Raw genomic sequence first — 21294 nt, forward strand, 5'->3', positions numbered from 1 at the left:
TGAAATTTTGCCAGGAAATAATTCACTTGACATCCCCCCCCCCCCCCACCAAGAAATACCCTTTTAGGAGAGCCGCCCAGTCATGCGGGACACACCCATCCCAATCTAAGTGCCCCAGGACATACCCGGCTGCTGGCCAACACGTCTTAAAGGACTTTTGTTTCAGTGGCTTAGATGCCCATAGCAGCAAGTCGCCTTACTCCCCCAGGCCCGGAACTTCTGTTGTACTTGTGCCTAAGCCAACTCACACATCTCCCTGCCTTTACCCCCACCCTAGTCCAAGCCAACCTCAGGCCTTGCCTGCAATGAATTTCTAATTCATCTTCAGCTTCCGTCTTGCCCTGCAATCCAGTTCCTACACATGATCCCCTTAAAATCTCAATCATACCATGCCACCCTCCAAATCAAATGCCTTCAAAGGTTTTCCATTGCTTGAAAATAAAATCCACACATTCTGCCATGGTCTACAAAACCAGTCAATCATGCCTTTGACTGATGTTCATCTCATGAGCTGCTACCCTTTTCCTTGCTGGGTTCTAGCCACACCAGCTTCCCACATATCTCACAAATAAACTGTAAACATGCATTTATTTCTTTCTTAATTAGACACGATTTATAACTATCAGCTTGAATTTATAATTATTAGTTTGTTTACTGGCTTTCTTTTAAAATCAGTCTCCTCACTAGAATCTATGCCCTGTGAGGCCAAAGACCACATATGTGAATTCTCAGCACCTAGCACAATCCTTGGAACCTCATATTGGCTCCAATCATTTGTCGAATGAATCAGGAATAAACAAGCTCCCCAGGGCCCAAAGTCATGGCTCTAAATACCAGAAGCCATATACCTTTAGGACATCTTACAGTCATGAATCATACCACACACTTATACCCGGAACACTCAAAGGCAGTTGAAAGAGGAGTAATACATTCAACACATTTACCTACTTTCTGATGTTGCATCCACCTATTTGTCAGACCTCGCAGAGCTCTAAACCTTAACTCAACTTTGCCCCACCAGAACTATAGGTCGTATCTGGTTCTGGTTCTCAGAATCAAGTTCACCAATCTGGGCATCAAACATGCTGTCATCTACTTAAGCTACTGCTTCTGTTTCCCAACTTAAACCTGGTCTTGAACTCTGGTTTCCTAGTTCTCCTTCCTTCCCATGAAACTTCCCATTGTAGAGCCATCCTGCTGCCCAGGCCCCAAGTCTCCCAAATGCCAGAAGGTAGGATGTGATGCTGAATCCTGACCCTAGGCAGGGTGCACCCCCTTCCATGTGGACTGCTAGCCTGTCCATCTACCTACATCTTCCAAACTACCTCCTTCCTGATATCCTGTCACCAGGATACACTTACCTGCCTTGTGCTCATTTATCTACTCACTCAACAAGCATTGTTAGAACCTCTTCTAGACCCACAGTACTATACAAGGATAAATAAGGTATGCTCTCTACCTCTGAAGGAAGACAAAGAAGTAATTAAAATACAAAGTGGTAAGATATCTATTTGTAAAGTACCTGGAAACTGACCAAGTGTTCATAGTTGCCCCTTCTACTTTGTCTTGACAAAACTTAGATCAGGCTTCTCTCCTTCCTACATGCCTCAGAACTCTGTCTGCCCCCAAATCTGAGCAAGCACTGAAAAATGGAACATGTCCCCTTATTAGTTTCCCTGGGGAATTGGTTGACCACAAGAGGAGACTTTCCTATCAGACATCACTAGTCATTTCCCCTTTGCTTGCCCAAACTTCCCTTTTAAAAATCTCCATTAAGCTTTTGCTTATTCCTCTCCACCCTGTAAAAGAAAAGACTTTTTCCCCTTCGATTTTTTCATGTTTGCAGATTTCTGAAATAGGAGCATTCTCTATTACAATAGTCTTTCTTCTGAATAAAGTCTTTCCTTATCCATGTCTAGATTCATTTTTATTTGACAGCACACAGAGAAGAGAACCCTAACTTAGCTGGGAGAAGGAAAGGAGATCAGAGAAGACTTCTGGGAAACAATCTGAGAACAGAAGAATAAGGAAACATTAACCAGACCAATGTAGGGGAAGTCAGGAATTCCAGGCGTGCCACACGGCAGGAAGTTCACATTACTCACCTGGGAACATAATTTCTTGATCTATGCTCTGTATGCCTGAATGGCACTCACCCCACTGGCACCTGGTGTTGCTCCCAAACACCTGCCCCAAGGAGCGGGCCTGTCTCCCTCCTTGGTCCAGGTCTATCCCTCTGCACACCCACACAAACACATACATGTGTACTTTTCCTCCAAACATATGTCCCTTCCCTCTCAGTATGCCATGGAAGCCTCCAGAACACTGAGGGGATCTAGTTATTGATGTGACAGATGCAGGCCCCTTCTCCACATTTTCATGGACTCTCAATCTCAGGCATCTCACACTGTTTTTGGCTCAGGCTGAGTTCCCATAGCCTAGAGATAGGAGACTAAAAGAACATGAGAAATGTAAAGACAGTAAGCTTAACTAGAAATCCCACAAGGGCAGGAACCAGGTCTGACTGGTCCAACACCATATCCATAACCTCCCAGGAACAGGGCCCACACACACAGTAGGTACTCAAGTATTTGTTGAATAAACTGTCACATCAGCTCACATGAATAGTTCCACCGAATGCAGGATTCCTTCTGGCAATAGCATCATGCGTAATTTTGAAGGGGAACACACTGGTTGCCCTTCACGAAATCAAACACAAAAGGCTGGCAATGTACTCTGTGCATCCCACTTTCCCTTAATAGTCCATTATGTGCATGCCAGCCGTGATACGTGATGCAAATGTGGCCCCAGAGTCACATGGCCCTGAGTACCACAGCCTTGGAAGTGTCTCTGAGCTGCTACGAGAGGCTTTTTTCCCCTCTCTCTCTCATTGCTACAATGCCAGAAGATATGTTTAAATCATTACTTAAAATTCTTTCCTGACCAAACCTCTTCCCAGAGCTGTTAACAAGAAACAAAATGTGCTGACTTGAGTTTCACTTTCTCTCCTTTCTCCTGCCTTCCCCTTGTGGGACCCCCAGTGAGTCATGGAATGGCTCTGGTCAGGTAACACTGAAAAAAGCCAAGAAAGAAGCCCAGTATCTGTCAAACATGCAGAAGTTAGAGAACAAAGACTCTGCAGCATGGTTTTGCTAAGGGACACGACCCAGGAAATAACTGGCACCTATTTCAACAAACTGATTGTACTATTCTTGAGCCATTTATTTTCAAGGAAACCATAATTAGTGCTTAGTTGATAAGTAATAGAATAAACTGGGAAAACACACTCCTAATTCTCAGGCCAACCTTTTCAGGCCTACAAAAATGACATAAATGGATTCTGATGCTTCTTCATTTCTGCAGGAGGGTATTTTTATATTATGTTCTCCTATCGACACAGTGAAGTACAAATTGCACCTTAAAGCTCCCATCTAGTGCTACAGTTTCCAAGCAGAATGGCTTTAATGAGGAAATTACTTTGGAAAAGGAAATAAAAGAATGTGATTTCTTTAGGGCTAGGCAAAGGAGGAGAAGCACACACTTGTCATGACTCGGGCATTCAGTTTTGAGGCATGCAGAGACCAGCTGCAAGGACAAGGGGAAACAAGGTTGCTTAACCTGGTTATAAAAGCTGATGCCTCAGGAGAAACTGAGTAGCCCAATGCCCAGAATCCAAAGAACCAGGACTAATGTAGGTTTGATTCAGAAAGAACCCCATAAATCCAGCAGCCATCGTTGGTGTTATGGATTGAACGGTACCAGAAAAACTCATATGATAACTCCTAGTAATTCAGAATGTTACTTTATTTTCATTGCAGTTGTAATTAATTAAGGGTCGTTACAAATGAGATTAAGATGAGATCATACTCATATGAAGTCATCTAATATGAAGTCATATTAGATTAGGGTCGGCCCCTAATCCTATATGACTGGTGTCCTTATAGAAAGGGGAAATTTGGAGGGATTACTTAGTGCCGGGCCTTCCACGTCTGGTTTTTTCTTCTCCTGGACAGGAGGCCTCTGCCACAACCATGTTATGCCAGATCATTGGTCAGGCCAAGAAGCACTGGAGCTTGAGCCCCCTCTTCGTATTTATTGGGGCAGGAGGTACTGGAGCAGCACTGTATGTCTTGCGCCTGGCATTGTTCAATCCAGATGTTAGTTGGGATAGGAAGAATAACCCAGAACCCTGGAACAAACTGGGTCCCAATGATCAATACAAGTTCTACTCAGTGAATGTAGATTACAGCAAACTGAAGAAAGAAGGTCCAGACTTTTAAATGAAATGTTTCACTATAAAGCTGCTTAGAATGAAGGTCTTCCAGAAGCCATCCACACAATTTTCCACTTATCCAGGAAATATTTCCCCTCTAAATGCACAAATCAGGTTGGTGTATTGTTTTGGGGTTTACACTGAATAATAAATATCTGAAACTTGGGAAAAAAAAAGAAAGAAGGGAAATTTGGACACACACACACTCACACACAGAGTGAATACCTTGAAGATGAAAACAAAGATCAGAATGATATGTCTACATGCCAAAGAACACCAAAGATTGCTAGCAAACCACCAGAAGCCAGGGGAGAGGGATAGAACAAATACTCCTTTACAGTGAGCAAAAGGAACCAATCCCGCAGATACCTTGATCTAGGACTTGAGCCTAGACTGATGTTGTTTAAGTCACCCAGTTTGCTGTACTTTGTTATGGTAGCCCTAGAAAAGTAATATAGTTGGTGATGAGAGTTAGGTAGCAGGAAAAAATAACTCAAAACAGGGACTGTGCTACTGAAATGACAGATCCTGTCCCTTCCCAAGAATTTGCCTGGCAATCTCTGGAAAAGAACCTCACACCATCATCTGAGGCTAAGCTCTCTTATTCTAGGGATAGGACACTAAAAGGATGTGGGAGATGTAAAGGCAACAAGCCAGAGAGGGTCAGGGACCCCAGGACACATCAGGGGCCCACTCTACAGGTAGAGCTGTGCTCAGCAACTTTATGCAGAGTCAGATTGCAACCGCTGTGCAAGAATATAGGCAGGCCTGGACACCCCCACCCAATCAGGTGAAAGAGTTGACAAGGAATCAGCAGTGTGTCATGGCCCAAACCTCAGAGTTCAGAGTCGGGGGCAGAGCCCCATTCCCAGGGATCCAGAGTATGAGTCAAGGATGGGATAATACAGTAGGTTTGCAGTGACCTAGAGAGGGGATCAGGGCTCACCCTAGAACCACCAGGCACAGAGTCTATCATGGTCAAAACATTTCAAAACCTGGAAATTTGTGGGCTGAGGTTGAGGAAAACTGTTGGCCCTGGCTCAGACTCAGGAACTAAACAAAGATGAAAACACTGCCAAAGGCATAGGTGATGCTGGGTAGGAGTGATCAGGGAGAAGAGCTAATGTGAGAGGGCAAGTCATACACTTGTCCATCAGTGGATACACCTGAGTAATCAACAAAAGATCAAGAAATAAAAATGGTCAAAAAGCTATATACATTTTACAGCTATTAAACATTTCACAAATAAGCACAACATTCATTACAAAGTCGGTATATTCCACATTCAATTCTTTGTGCTGCCTCTTCTTCAGGAAACTATGTTTCTGTTGGAGTTATCTAAATTTCACTTCCCATCACATAGTGTACCGTCTTTCAGCTTAAGTTTCACAGACTGCCACCCTCCACTGTGTTATGCAGGGTCTTTTTGTTACATGAACTGCAGGATGCCCTTTTTGGGGCAATGTGTTCTTGGGCAATGCCCAGAAATGATACCTCTGTTAAGGCAACAATCACATCCATTTGTAATGGTTTGCTTGCATCTCTGAGTCCTCTGATACACAGTGCCCAGCTAGGAAGCAGAAGCCATGATTCATCTCTATATCCTAAGCCTAGCACAAGCATGTCCTGATATAGGGTGTGTGCACAATAAATGCTAGCTGAATAGATTAATATTTAGGTTGAAAAAGGAAGAGAAAGAGAACAGTGTTCCAAGGCTGACTGATATTTAAGTAACTCATGCATTCAACTATGTGCCAACACTATTCTAGGTAACAAATCAGTCAGGCTAAAAAATAGTAATAATAGGATTGGTCACTGCTAGGAGGTACAAAGCAAGATTCAGGAATAAGGAGCACTGGCGGCCTTTAATTGAGCACTTGTTCGGACCTCACTCTGCCTTCTTATTTGCTCATCAAGCAAACTGGATACAGATTCAGGGCAATAAGACCCCTCCTTTGTTACCCACTGGTGAGAATGAACTCCTAACACAAACAGGTTAACAATGATTGAGCATTTACCATGTGCCACACATCGTCATGTATGATCTCATTCACATCTTGCACAGTTGTTAAATCCATTACACAGATGAAGAAATTGGGGCACAACAAGATTAAGTTACCCAAGGTCTCAGAGCTAGGATATGACAATTCTGGAACTCAAACCCAGCTCAAGATAAGTATTTAATTACTCCCTAGCATTGTCTGACCTGAGAGCTTAGAGGTGGTCTCCACCTACAAACTATAGGCTTTGGTATTTGCCAGTAAGAAAAAACTGAATTCTAAGTGGCTCAACAGTATGGAAGTCCCTGAAGTTTCCCACTTCGATTACACATTAGGAAAGAAAATGGATAAACCGTTCTTGGAAACATCTCTCCCTTTCAGATCCCAGAGCCTGAGCAAGCCTGCCGTCTAGGGTCACAATACCAACACATCCATGAATCTGGTGACAATGGTCATTTAACAGACATTCATAAAGCATCTGTTATGTGCCAGGCACTCTGCTGGATGTTGGCATGGGGGTGGGTATGTGGTGGGGGGGGTCTATCCCCTGAGAAAAACACAATCTGGGAGAAGATGGATACAGAGAGGTCAGGATTACAGTCAGAGTGCCAAGTGGTGCCAAGGGACCTACAGGAGCACATCTCTGAAGACAAGGCAAGATATTCCAGACTTGTCCTGAAACCTCAACTCTTCTAAGTGGCAACTAAACAACCAGACCCAAGCAAAGACAACTGTCAGGTGACACAATAAGTAACATTGTGTCACCTGACAAGAATAAGACTTAGGGTAGAAGACTTACCATAGTGGTTATGGAGACTAATAAGGAGAACAAAGAGGGGAAGGTGTCAGGAGCTTCACAAAACCCTCCTTTCTGATCTCTATGATCTCTTAGGAAGGACATAAATAAGTTTGAAGGTAATTAATGAATCAAGTCAAGCCCTCTCTGGCTATTTATCCTACACACCAGGCAGTACATCTACTACCCTCGTAATATGTAGATTTGCCACACACTGGGGAAAAAATCCATCTTTTATCCCCATTCCTTTCACTAGTAATACCTGATATCAAATAGCATGTTAGAGTTTATGAGTAATATTCATCAGCTTTATATCATTTAATGACCACTGAGGAGAGGGCTCCCATTTTTCAGATAAGAAAATTAATCCTCAAAGTCTCATAATTGAAGAAGAGAGATTTAAACAAGTTCTTGACTCCAATGTGGGTTCCACTGCATCAAACTGCCATTGTTTACGAAACACTTAACTACAGCATTAAGAATCATAGGTCTGAAAGCACTTATTGAATGTTGTTTGCTATTTCACATTAACAGCAGCTGCTGCTACTTAGCAGTTCCTAAGCCCTAAATATTAAGAAAGGCCAAGGTGAAGAACAGCTTTGAAATGATGCTCTATTTGATCAGGTTCTGCAGTAATTGTTAAAATCATATACACTTTCTTTGGATCCCTATAAAGCTTCTGCAGGATCACTGCACCTGCAGTTCCAATTTGCAATTTCCTCAGCCCTCCTTTGAAGTTATTCTTGCCAATTACCTGGTGTTAATATTAATTAAATGTGATTTGCAACTTGAAATTTGGTGTTATCAATGGAACTCAGCTGTAGGAATATAAAGTAAAATTTTCAATTGAATTTAAATGTTTCCTTTCATTCATAGTATTTTACAACATTAATACTTTTGTCAAATTGATTTTTGCCTGCTGGAAGTCATTTTTCCAAAGCAATGAACATCTGAGGGGAAAAGCTGTGCTTTATGTATTCCTTTCTGTCATTGAAAATTCTTTGTTTTAATCTTGAAGTGAATCCATTTCAGCTAATAGAAACTTGGTTCTTGTTTATAATCCAAGAGGGGAAAAAAAATGCTTTCTTTTAAAATGGTACTGACATAGTTTAAAAATATGATCAGTGGGCACTTTTCAATTATATACTAGGAATGAAATCTCCCTGACTTTATTACTTGACCCCCGCCAAAAAATAAATCACTATTGGCAAGTGTCAGTCATTTTATACACAAAAAAAGAATTAATTAAATTGGTTTATTGCATTAACATTTCAAACAGATTGTGCCAGTCCAATGACCTCTGCAATCCCTTCCAATTCTGAGATTTTTAAGATTCCAAACACATATCAGACAATAGTTGGAAGCTTCCAGCGTTTGCAAGTTAAAAAAAAATTAGAAAAAGTCATGTATGCTAGAAGATTTGACAGAATCAGGTCTATTCTGGCCCCGGTAATGTGTGCAATGATGACTCGCAGGCCTGTCATCTTCAATAAGCCATTCATAAACATGATGACTGATTAAAGGAGGTGTGTGGCCATACTGAACAAATCCACAGTGAAAAGATATAATGCTTTCACAAATTCCTTTTATCTTCAAAGATAAAGCTTTAGCTTTCTTGCCCCTTATAATGATAGTGGTAGCATTAACATTTATTATCCTGTCTTCTTTTTAAAAATAATATAATAAGGTATGACAAGTGAAAGCTTGTCTAAAGACTCAAGGAAGTCATTTTTTTGAGTCACAAGCTGCAAGCCCCAGAGTTTATGGAAAAATGTAAGCATATACTATGAACCTCCTTATTACAATATCAATGAAAACATTGTATCAAATAATTAAAACAAGACAGAAATAGAGGACTCTGGTCCTAACAACTGAGGGTGTGCAACATGGATAAGTCTTAACAAACAGCAGCACCTGAGCTTATTCCCTTCCCTCAGGCCAAGAGAGCCCAAAAGGGAAAATAAAAACAAATTAGTCTCAATAGGACTCTTTGGATGTCCATAATTTTCCTGGTGTCATTGAAAAGAGCAGCACCTTGGGATTACACAAAGCAGGGGGGTTGAATGGCCAGTTCATCACTGCACAGGGAGTGCCCACTGTGATCCTACTGGGAAGCTCTTAACTACCTAGAAGCCTAGGAAAGCCAGACTCGGATCCCACCACCTACCCTAGTATGGAACCCTGAATCATCCATTAGGTCACTCCATCTACCCAAGTAGTCAGGATAGGGAGGTTCAAATCCCGTAACATTCAAAAAGAAACTTCTGAACTGGTTTTGTTATAGGTTTCTCCATTTAACCAAATTTTTTCTACTTAGCACCCCTCTCATCTTCATTTCTAATCTATTGTCTTCCTGGTCTACCTCCCATTCCTGTCACTGCTAGTTAGCTCCCTAAGTACACCCATCTTCACTACTGTTCCCTGCTATGGGTATTAAATTGTGTCTCCCAACAAGGTATGTTGAAATCCTAAACCCAGTACCTCAGAATGTGACCTTATATGGAAATAGGGTGATCACAAAAGCAATTAAGATGAGGTCATACTGGAGTAGGTGGACCTTTAATCCAATATGATGGAGATCCTTATAAGAAGAGAAGACACAGAGACAGACACAAGAAAGGAGAAGACTGTGATATGATGACAGAGGCAGAGATTGAAGTGATGTCTCTACAAGCCGATGAACACCAAGGATGACTAGCAGAAACCAGAAGTTACAAAAGGAAAAGAAGGATTCCCCCCTACAGTTTTCAGAAGCAGCATGGTCCTGCTAACAATTTGATTTCAGATTTCTGGTCTCCAGAACTGCGAGACAATACATTCCCGTTGTTTTAAGCCATCTAGTTTGTGACATTTTATTATGGCAGCCCTAGGGAACTAATGCACCCCCTCAAGGACACCCCTTGATTCCTGCCACTGTACCACACATGTTCAGCTATGCTCTCTGGCAAAAGTTCCTGTTCTCCTATGAAAATCAGCTCAATATCCCTGACTTTTTCCTCAAGAACTCCTACCATCTCCCATCATGGAAATCTTCTTCAAAGGAGACGGAGAGTCCCCACAGAGCCACAAACCCATCAAGAGAAGGTAACACTCTGCCATTCTTAATCTTAGCTTTGCTAAGCCTAGGCCATTATTCCCACACTTTTTTTCCATTTATATCAATTGTCCTCAGCTTTACTAAGATATAATTGACAAATGAAAATTGTATATACTTAAGGTTTACAACATGATGTTTTGAAATACGTATATACTGTGAAATGATTACCACAATGAAGCTAATTAACATATCCATCACTTCACATAGTTACTATTTGTGTGTGTGTGTGTGTGTGTGTGTGGTGAGAATACTTAAGATCAACTCTCTTTGCAAATTTCAAGTATACAATACAGTATTAACTATAGTCACCATTCTATACATTCATCTTATTCATCTGGCATAACTGAAAGCTTGCACTCTTTGGCCAACATTTACCCATTTCTCCTACTCCCTCACCCCTGGAAACCACAATTCTACCCTCTGCTTTTACAGGTTCAACTTTTTCGGTACTATTTGTCTTTCTGTGTCTGGCTTATTTCACTTAGCATAATGTCCTCTAGGTTCATCTACGTTGTCACAAATGGCAGGATTTCTTTCTTTCTTAAGGCCAAATAATATTCTACTTATGTATATTTTTTCAACCATTCGTCCATCAGTGGGCACTTAGGTTGTTTCCATATCTTGGCTATTATGACTATTATGTGCCACAACGAATATGAGAGCACAGATACATTATCGAGATACTGATTTCATTTTTTTTTCAGATATATACTCAGAAGTACGGTTGCTGGATCATAGAGTAGTTCTATTTTTAATTTTTTAGTAACCTCCATATTATTTTCCATAATGACTGCACTAATTTACACTCCTACCAACAGTGTACAAGGGCTCCCTTTCCTCTGCATCCTTACCTAGTCTTTTTATGGTTTACCTTTACATAGAACTTCTCCCCCAAGAGTCTATCCTCAGCCCCTTTCAATCCTCCCTCTACATCATCTACCTCAGCAATTACCTTTCCCACCTTAATTATCAATTTTGTGAGAATGAGCTTCAGGTCTATATCTCAGTTCCCTCCCCTCTCAGCTCTAGACAAACATTCTTTGCTGTTTTTCTCCAAAAAGATATGTATTGGTACCTACAATTTACTGTATCTGTAACCAAATACAATAACCACATTTCCCATCCAATCCCAAACCAACCTCTCCATTTTACTGACTCTTTTCTATTTGTGGCACTTGCATTCTCCTAATTGCCTAGGTTCAGAATTTCAAGTTCAACTTTAATTTTTTTCCTACCCTCAAGCTCTACTTCCAATCAATTCCTATTCCTTAGACCCCACCTCACAAATATCTCCTAAGTCTGTTCCCTCTTCCATTTCTATTGTCACTGCCCTATATCAAGCTAAGACTGCTATTGCAAAGGCCTCTCAACTGGTCTCCCCATCTTCGACTTCTCATTAATACAATCTTAAATATGTTCTGATAGATCCCTCTCTCGAGCAGTTTCCTTCATTGTCTAGAAGATGAATAAAATTACCTCTCTGGGAGGTAGAATACTCAACTATGTGTCCACGTCAAGCCTTCCAATTTTGTCTACTATACATCATGACACAAAATATGCTCTAATCAAGTTGTGCTATTTGCTGATCTCAAATGTTTTTGCCTTTAAAAAAAAAATCCTATAGTCAAGAATGCCTTGGGCTGATACTATAATAGCTGGATATCAAGGGACTATTTGTCTTTATTTTATGAAGTAACTCCTGTCCTGCTCTCCCTAGAATGATCTTGGTTAGATAAGAGCCATCACAGACATCTGTCTGTGTTCATGACCATCATTCACTCATTTTCTTGATTCTCCAAGATTCACAGACACTTCCCCCAAGTCTCAGATTAGTTAAAATGAAAAATGTTCTAATCAAACCATACAAGCAATTTATCACTAAACAGATTTTCACTTCCTTATCGTTCCATTATAATCTGAATTAATCAGAGAGGAAACATTGGAAGCCTCAATTTATACTGGAATTTCTTAGCAATCAATGTTTCTAAAGAGAGAAATTCAGAACAGAGTACAAGAAAATTTATAAGAATTGGGAAAATATATAATTTTATTAATAGGCAGACACTCCACAAAATGAATTTATACATCTCCTTCTCAGTCAAGATACTAAGATTTTTAAAAACACACTACTAACATGGTGACAGAAATGTCATCGATGTTGTAGTAAGAGAAGTGAATGTTACAGAACTAATGAATTTTCATCAGAGTCATCAGATCATTTCAGAATGGGTTAAGTTGCTACCATTTGCTATTCCCATTAATATCATTGTCATGTAAAAGGTTTAATTTTCAGCTATTTTTGTTCTAGATAAAAATCTTTGTCATTAAAATGAGGGATGGTTTTGATATTTAATATATTCCATGGCATACTCTAGTGTGGTACCAATTTGGCCTTTTCAGTATTCTGCATATTAATTGACAATCCAGCCCTCCTCCATTCCCCAGATAAGTGAGAGCTGAAATAGAATGGACAGCCAATCAAGTCACAGAATACTGAAAGGATCAACATTGAAGAAATGTGTTGCTCTAATCAGGAGCATACACAAGGCACTAAAATTATTTTCTCCCATACTAATGACTAAGATAGAAACAGGAATAATGAACAGCACCATCTGAATCCTTTTATGTGACAGTATTACCAAAGTATAGCAATGCTCCCCAAAAGTGAAAACTAAGTATTTCTTTTTTTAGTCAAAAGAATAAAACTGCGATCTCACTTAACTTTTGGAACAATGCATTTTGTCAGATTCTGCAACAACTGGCAAATTATGTCCTGTATTGAATTTTTCATAGCAATCTGTTTCATGCACACAATGTGACCTGTAGTTGAAGAATGTACAGTATCACTGCAAAAAACATATCATTTCAATACATACTCTATCAGTTTCCTTCTCTTGTTGAATTACCACTCTGGTGAGAACTGACATCAGCTGCTTAACTAATGCATTAACCCTGCTTCCAGAAGCTTTTGTTTTCATTTGAGTGGGCATTTCCTCTAAGAAAAACTTAGGATTCTTATGCAAGAAGATAATATAATTTGTCATCATTTAAAGTTTAATTGAATGTTTGAATCATTTTTATAGAAATAATGATGGAATTTAAAATTTCAAAGAGCAAAGAGTATGGTATCATGTACACTAACAACAAGTGTGGACAGTTCTTGAATTAAATCAATTATCCCAATCTGTCCAACGACACCAGGCCTTTTCTACATTTTCCACAATAGCACAGCATTGGGATAAATGTTAAATATACTAACTGTTGTGTATAATAAATTTTCATGCCCTAGTAAATGCAGAACAGATCCCAAGCATCTTCAAGTCTTTCAAGAGAAACCTTATTCCAATAATATAACTTTAGACTCCGTCCTTGCTAATTCTAGATAAGCCCAAATCACTCCCATGGTCTTTTCCTGAGCTGAAGCCTCCAAGAGAGACAACAAATTATCAATATAATTTCTTCCTTCAAGTTCAAAATTACTCAAAAACAGCCAAGGGGCACTTTAATTTTTCCACAAAATATTATTATTACTCTTAGAGAAAAAATATGTACATCTTATTCAGTAATTCTCAATAAGAAAATTAGATTTGTTAAGTAACAATATGTCTCCTTTCACCCACTAATTATATTGTTGACCAGTCAGCAGTAAGATTTGCACTTTAAGTTGTTTTTTATTTTGTTCTGATTTTTTCACATAATGGAATGGATTTACAACCTCATGGCTAAACATACACATGGTAAAATGCCTTTAGAGATTTAGATAAGCACCTTAAAAAAAGCCCAGGACAGAGCCCATCAGCACCTTGTTCTAGCCCAAATTTTACATACTGCCCTTCACTTCACTGTAAGCTACAGAGCATAAAGTAAGAATAAAAATGCAAAAAGTCAAATATGACAATAAGAATATTGCTGAAGTATAGGCTCCGGGGCTACTTCAGTATTGTTTAAGATGATTACCAGTCTTAATCCCTCTAGTGTTGGATGTTAAATTCCACTGCCTTTTTTTTTTTAATTTAATGACTTGCTAATGTAAACTTCCACCTAGAACAATCAAATAGTATGTCATTTATTCAAATTTACAGTGGCTCTAATGTGCCAGCAAGCTCCCTCATCAAAACAGACAACTTTAAAAAATGTTCACCTGAGTCAGGAGCTCTATTTCCTAAATTAGCACCAAAATGTCACCTTGATAGACCATGAACAACAAAATCATTTATAATAAACCCAACTTCCCCCTAGAGTGGACAGCCTAGGTCATGCATCTGTAGGAGCTCTAATTATTCCACACAGATCAGAGAGCACTTGGAGAAGCTCAGACTTCCACAACTTGTCGCCTCCAAATGCAGTCATCTGATAAATATATGCTTACCAATCTCCCTCGAGATCTGAGTGAAGGCCTCCACACCACTCTCTCCATAGTTGCCCTCAGAAGCCAGTGTTGACACATAATTCCACCCCAGTGCCGTGACAATGTCCACCATGGCTTGCGCTTGGTAGGAGTCAGGTGGGACTACCCGAGAGAAGAAGTCATACCTGGTGTTATCACTTAGCTCTGGGGCTGTGGATGCATAGCTGATTTGAGGTATCTGCAAAACAAGTGACAGATCATTTCAACCCATAAGGAATCTTGTCGAATGATGAATTGTCACACAAGAGACTAAGTAGCCAAAGCTATACCAGTAACCTAGCCATATCAGCCTGAAGCCAAAATATGGTTTTGTGACCACCAATTTTATTTTATTTTTATTTAGTATTTTATAAAAGTCTGTAGGCTCACTTTCTTTCAAAACACATTTCTAAACAGCAAAAAAGAACCTAGTGTTGCTTCAGGTTGTGAAGCCAAAGCAAAACACTTGTGCTTTTTATTGCTTCTTTTTTATACCATAGATGATAAGTTCTGGCACAAAAATGAAGCCAAAATGAAGGTATAATGCATACACACATCAGAAAAGGTCATCTCTGAAATTGTATTTAGCTTTAGGACATAAAGGCTACACGATCATGAACAGAGAATTTAATATGAGATTTTTTTACACTTGATACCATTTCAATCTTAAGATTACACTTTCGGTAAATTACTTTAAATATACAGTTTTACGAGTCTATTCACTGTTTATTGATATAATCATTGGGTGCCACAGAAAGATTTGGGAACAACCAACTATGTACCTTCTAATAAAAAGATCTTTCCAGCTGCCCACCCAAAAAATTACAAAACGGGAATCTATACTATAATTTCTTTAGGAAAAGAGACAATTTTCTATCATACATAGGATGAATTGCCAGATTTTGAAAACTAGGAATCCTATGTCACTTATCCTAAATAAATTCAAAGTAACAAATTAACTACATGCCACAATCTCCCCCTAAAAACCTTTTAAAATTTGTAAAAATTTTATATAAAAATGAGTAACATTTACTCATATATCCAAGCAAGGACTTTTACTCTACCAGTGAAAAGCGCTAGGATAGAAGAATATATGGATGCTGAAGAAGTACAGTGGAAGGACATTCAGGCTAGATGGGGCACAGATGATGAAAGAAATCTGGCAAACAAGGTGAGGAAGGACATTTCAGCCACAAAGAACTGCATGCCCAAAGGCATACAGTCAAGAAAGGGCATGGTAGATTCCAGGAATTGCAGCATTTCACATGGAGGGAATGCAGGATAGCAAGGGAGGAATGTCGGCAAATAAACAGCAAAGCTGGACAAAGGGCTAGTCAGGTCTGACAACAAGTGTGGATTTTATCACAAAGGCATGGGGTAGCACAGAATGACTAACTAAGATGGTGGCATAATCAGATATTTGTTTTAGAAAGATCACATTGGCAGCAGTGGAGAAAGTAGCAGCCCTCAAATTTCAATGTACACCTCAATAGCCCCATTCCCGAAAATTCTGACTTGGTATGTCTAGAGGTTTAGAAATCTGCTTTTTAATATGCTCTCCAGAAGAATCTAATACAGGTGGGCCCACACTATGCTTAGAGATAAATCAAAAGAAAGCCATGTTAGATGCAGAACAACCAGTTAGAAAATTACTATAGAAATCTAAGCAATGAAAACTGAAACTAAGGCAATGATGGGGGAGAATGGGGGTGGGGAAGGGTGTAGAACCTATAAGTATCTAAAAAGCAAGGAAAGGTGAAAGTAATGAGGGGAAATGTGGAATGACTCTTATTTCTATGACTTTGGTAACTGGGTAGATGATGTTTGCTATTTACCAAGATACATAGAAAAAGAGGAGATTTGGAAGACAAAAATTGTGAGTTTAATTTTTTATTGGCTTCTTTTGAGCTTCCTATGAAATGAATGAAAGCAACTAAAAAGTAGGCAATAATATTGGGATATGGAATTCAAGAGTCTTTGGGACTGGAGATTAAGAAGGCCACACAGCGGGGGGGCAGGGGGCGCATTATGAAGAAGTTAAAGCCAAGGAAAGTAACAAGAGTGAAAGAAGGGCAATTTGGGAGTGTGAGCTATGCAAATATGCATCTCACCACGCTTCTGCTGCCCTGCCATAGTGTGTAAGTTCAGAGGTCAAAATGACTCCAAGATGCCCTAAGTCAGGTTGCTTGGTTAAAGATGCAGGTTTGACTGGTACATAAAATAATTAACTTTGCTCTCCATCTGATCCTGCAGGTAATGTCAGTACTAAGGTGTCAAAGAGGCTGCAGTTCTATCTTCCCACATGGGGCTGACTGCACAGTCTAGAATCGGTCACCCACCACACCCTGGCCAGATAATTCCAAGTCCCCATGGAGTGGACTCTCCTCTTGACATCCTTGAAAAGCCCTCAACATCTGAATAACCTTTCATGGGTCTAGAGAGTCCTACTCCATATTGATAGCGAGTAAAGTGAAACTAAACTTTCCAAGATATAAAAGCCTCAGTTAACAGGAGCGGCACTTAGAACAATGTGCTTGGAGCTCTCCAGGGTGCTGCAGGATCCATTCTGCTTTTGTGTAACCAGTATCTATGTATATTAACTATACAATGATTTTATCCTATTTAACCCCCAATTCTTCCTGGTCCTGTTCTCCTGATGGGACCATGTTAACTTGCTTATTAACATTGTGGGACCATAAAAACCAGTCTGTCCTGCCTCCTTCCTGCCCCTATGCTTTCTCTGCTAGATACACTGGTCCTATCTTGGAAGACTGTTCCCTTGATTAGACCTTCTGCCTATGACTCCTCAGCAAGGACACCCCTTCAAATCTCAAACCACACACCAAATCTGGGCCTCTTTCACCTTCTATTGCTTGCTTCTAAATAACCTGGGAAAGAGACAGTGAATGGCTCAGTGAGATCTACCGTCTACTAAATAAAACTCCCAAAGATCAAGAGCATGTACATGTCTATGTTCTAATGAAAAAGATTCAGCAGCCTGACTTTCACTCTGGAAGGAATTCTGTGCATGTGTGAGTGTGTGTGTGTGTCTGTGTGTATGTGTGTAGGAAGAGATAGGAGAGCATTCTATAGCAAATTCTATAGTACTATACCATTGCCTTGTCTTATTTGGATATATAATAATCTTCCCACTTCCTCAGCTACTCAGAGTCCAGCAGTAAAATGCCTTACACAACCCCCACCCTGCTTATAATAATGAGCCACCCCTTTCTAAAAATGAGTGCAAAGTGTGAAAATTGAGTGTTTGAAACCAAAACTAATTATCTCAAATTACTACCTTCAGTCAGTCACTTCCAGGGCTGTTTAATTAGCAGTCAGCATCATGTTTAGGATTAATTAAACAGGTGTAAAGGGTATATAAAATAAAAGTGCAGATAGAAAATGGTTGCTTGAATAATTAGGTAAAGGACTTATTCCCCAAAGTCTTGAGGAGTTTTCTCTTTGCAGATCAAGGTGTGGAAAAGTGAGAGTACACGTTTGTGTTTTCATTTGCTCAATTTTTGCTATGTTGCAGTCTACAATAATAGACATCAGGGTATACTGATCATATTTTAAGAAACTTTTCAAGTCATTATGAAGTTGCATCTCATTTTAATTTTATTGTGGTTGACCACTAAGCATTGGCTCATTAAGCATTTTAATTTCTGTGCCAGCATTCCCAATATTTCCACTATCCTCAATTAACCCCCTACTGGCAACTGAAGTGGGATTTTTTTCCTTAAAACCTAGAATGTTCCTTTTTCTTTTCTTTCCACTAAATCCATCCTAACTAATCCCTTCACTCTGAGTTTCATTTATTAGAAACAACAAGAGTAAAAAAAGAAAGGTGGGGAAAAAAAAGAGTGGTAAGTGAGGGACAGAAGTAGAGAGGGAAATGAGAAAGAAAAGAAGGAGAATGGGGGCACCTGGGTGGCTCAGTCAGTTAAGCATCTGCCTTCAGCTCAGGTCATGATCCTGGGGTCCTGGGATCGAGCCCCGCATTGGGCTCCCTGCTCAGTGGGGAGTCTGCTTCTCCTTCTCCCTCTGCCCCTTCCCCTCCCTCGGCTCATGATCTCTCTTTCTCTCAAATAAATAAAATCTTAAAAAAAAAGAAAAGAAAAGAAGGAGAATGTACCAAGAAAAGAGTGTGTTAGGAAAAGCATTCTTCATCAGCTCATTCTTTGTAACAAATAACATCCTTCATAAGCCTCTATTAACTCTCACTTGCCCATTCAAAATATATCTAAACTCTTCAGTCTGGGTCACCAAACCCTGATGACAGACTCTGTCCCATCCTCCTTCCTAACCTCCTGTCTTCCCTGTCATGCCCTGATGGAGTCTGCACCCCTGCCCATGCTGTTCCCTGTGAAGCCCATTCTGTCCACCTGGAGATCTTCTGCCCAAATTCAATATCCAACTCAAAAGTCACCTCCTCCCTGGGAAGATTTTGCTCATTCTCTCAGGCAGAGCAGTCTTTTGCCACTCCTTGCTCCCATAACTTCCATCATCTGACATGAGAACCATGACTATGTGCTTGCTTATGAGCCTCCCAAGGGAAAACTGTCTATTGATTTATTTGGTATCCCTAGCATCTGACAGAGCAAATGCTCAACGAATATTTGGAGACAATTAATTAATTAAACTGTGGCAGGAATCTTGATGCAGACTCTTCCCCACAGCCTTCTGCCCTGCATTCCAGCAAAATATTGGACAGACTATTCTCCATTTGCCCTTCTTACTCCTTCTCCTTCCCACTATATGTCCGAGGAGGCTGCTCTGTGACTATCTCACTTGAGCTCCCTCACCTCAGGCTTCCACCTGGGTTTGGCCATTGGGAGACACCAACAGAGATGGGAGGGCAGAAGATAGAAGTGAGAGTATTAATTCTCCCAACTCCTTCTTCCACCAACTTGGTGTTTCTCTACTTAAGCCCTCATCCACAGCTAGAGTTCTTACAAGGTTCTAGTGACTACTCTCTACCCTTACCCCTCAGATCTTCCCAGTGTTGCCAATTCCTGAGTACTTCCCATCCAGTGTTGGGTCCTTTATCTGTGCCCACATCTTATAAATAGTACTTTTGTTAACGTCTCTCCCATTACCCCTGCCAGAAGCCTGACTAATACACCCACTCTTTCAGGTCTCTGTAGAAGAGACATCCACTGCCGTGCTTCCCCATCCTCAGCCATGCCCTAACCTCTTAACCCTTCTCCATCCATTTTCCCTTCCAGTCTTCTCTACCACTGTCCTTACATGCCTGTTTCTGTTCCTTTCTTTCTCTTTCAGTGCCTTATAACAGCAAATTGCATCACTTGAAAACATCTGTCATTTTGCTTTTAATCACTTATTTTTCTTGTGCTGAGTTTCCATAAGAATATGATGTGTACTTGGGCACCTGGGTGGCTCAGTTGGTTAAGCGACTGCCTTCAGCTCGGGTCATGATCCCGGGGTCCTGGGATCGAGTCCCGCATTGGGATTCCTTTGCTCTAAGGGGAGACTGCTTCTCCCTCTCCCTCTGCCTGACACTCTCCCTGCTCTCTGTCAAATAAATAAATAGAATCTTACAAAAAAAAAAAAAAGAATATGATGTGTACTTAAATTAAGGTCATATTTCCATTACACAAATAAAGCATATTTGAGGCAATTAATTTGCACAACACAAGATACTCATCACCATACTCTCCTTAAAAAAAGTGCTTTAGCTTCCACTTTTCTGATAATTGGTTTGGTTAGGGAAAAAAACTCTTCTTCTTCCATTACATTTTCACTTGAGTCCAAAGAAGAAGAGATTCCTACCCCTAACCTTACCTCTCTGGGGGAGTTGTATAATGTGTATTTTCTACCTAGATCTCTACCTTTTACCTTCCTCTGCCCAAAGGGAAAGAGAACAGAATGAGAGGTCAGATTCTATGTTTATGGGGCAAGAGTCACTAACAGGCCCTGCCTTCATTCTCTGACCTGCCCACATACATACCAGGCTTCTTTTCTCTGTATGGCTAGAAGACCAGGCTAGGCCTCTCTGCCCCGGGGAAGAAGTCCACCCTTCCTCTCCATATTCCACTAACAACCAGGTGTTGGAGGGGAGGCTTGAAGCCCATGTCACTGGTTAAACAAGCTGATTTCAAGTCTTCTGTGCAGTCCTAAGTTGAGATGTGGTGTGGGAGTAGGAGACACCATTTTGGTCTCAAGTCCACACTAAATGCTTTCCAGTCCAGTTCTCACAGGCAGCTGTGTGTATGAGGAAGTTATTTGATGTTTGCCCAGCTGTTAATAAAACTAATTACTTGATCCACATTTAGCTAGTCATTCTGTGAATCTTGGACTTACAAACTCTACGAGAGGCCAAAGTCTGACTTGGAACTCAAGGAAGCAAAAGTTCTATTTTAGAAAAAAGAAATTCAGTTATAACCTCTTAGATACTTTAATAAAAATAAACAAATATGTATAGTATGTATATATTTTAAATAAGAATTAGCAGAGATTATTTTCCTCTCATGACTGTTCTCTACTTCTTCTAGACAGAACTCCAGATTTTTACCTAGAACTTGGCCACTCAGAAGAAGATATTTCCCCAGCCTTCTTAGTTATGATTATTAGCAGTGGTGAGGGTAAATTTTGAAAAATGGTCTTAAAGGAAAAGAATATGTCTTTCTCATGCACCTCCCTCTTTCCTGTTGGCCAGAATTCGGACATGATGTCTAAAGTTCAATTAGCCATTTCAGGTCATGCCCCAGTAATGGTAGA

The 21294-nt window shown here is 40.2% G+C and overlaps 1 protein-coding gene and 1 pseudogene across 1 annotated transcript in view; one reads left to right on the forward strand and one right to left on the reverse strand.

The window, feature by feature from the left end:
• Positions 1–21294, reverse strand: part of GRM8 (glutamate metabotropic receptor 8) — a 757410-nt gene that overhangs the window by 594642 nt on the left and 141474 nt on the right. The window contains exon 2 of the mRNA XM_028104923.1: positions 14536–14752. Coding sequence (XP_027960724.1) covers positions 14536–14752 — 217 coding nt within the window. The remainder of the gene's footprint in view (positions 1–14535; positions 14753–21294) is intronic.
• On the forward strand, positions 4032–4280 carry LOC114210635 (cytochrome c oxidase subunit FA4 pseudogene; annotated as a pseudogene).

Source organism: Eumetopias jubatus, unplaced genomic scaffold (genome assembly GCF_037043125.1).
Source record: "Eumetopias jubatus isolate StellerSeaLion01/CBP00866 unplaced genomic scaffold, mEumJub1_p1.0 scaffold_14, whole genome shotgun sequence".
NCBI classification, from domain to species: Eukaryota; Metazoa; Chordata; class Mammalia; order Carnivora; family Otariidae; genus Eumetopias; species Eumetopias jubatus.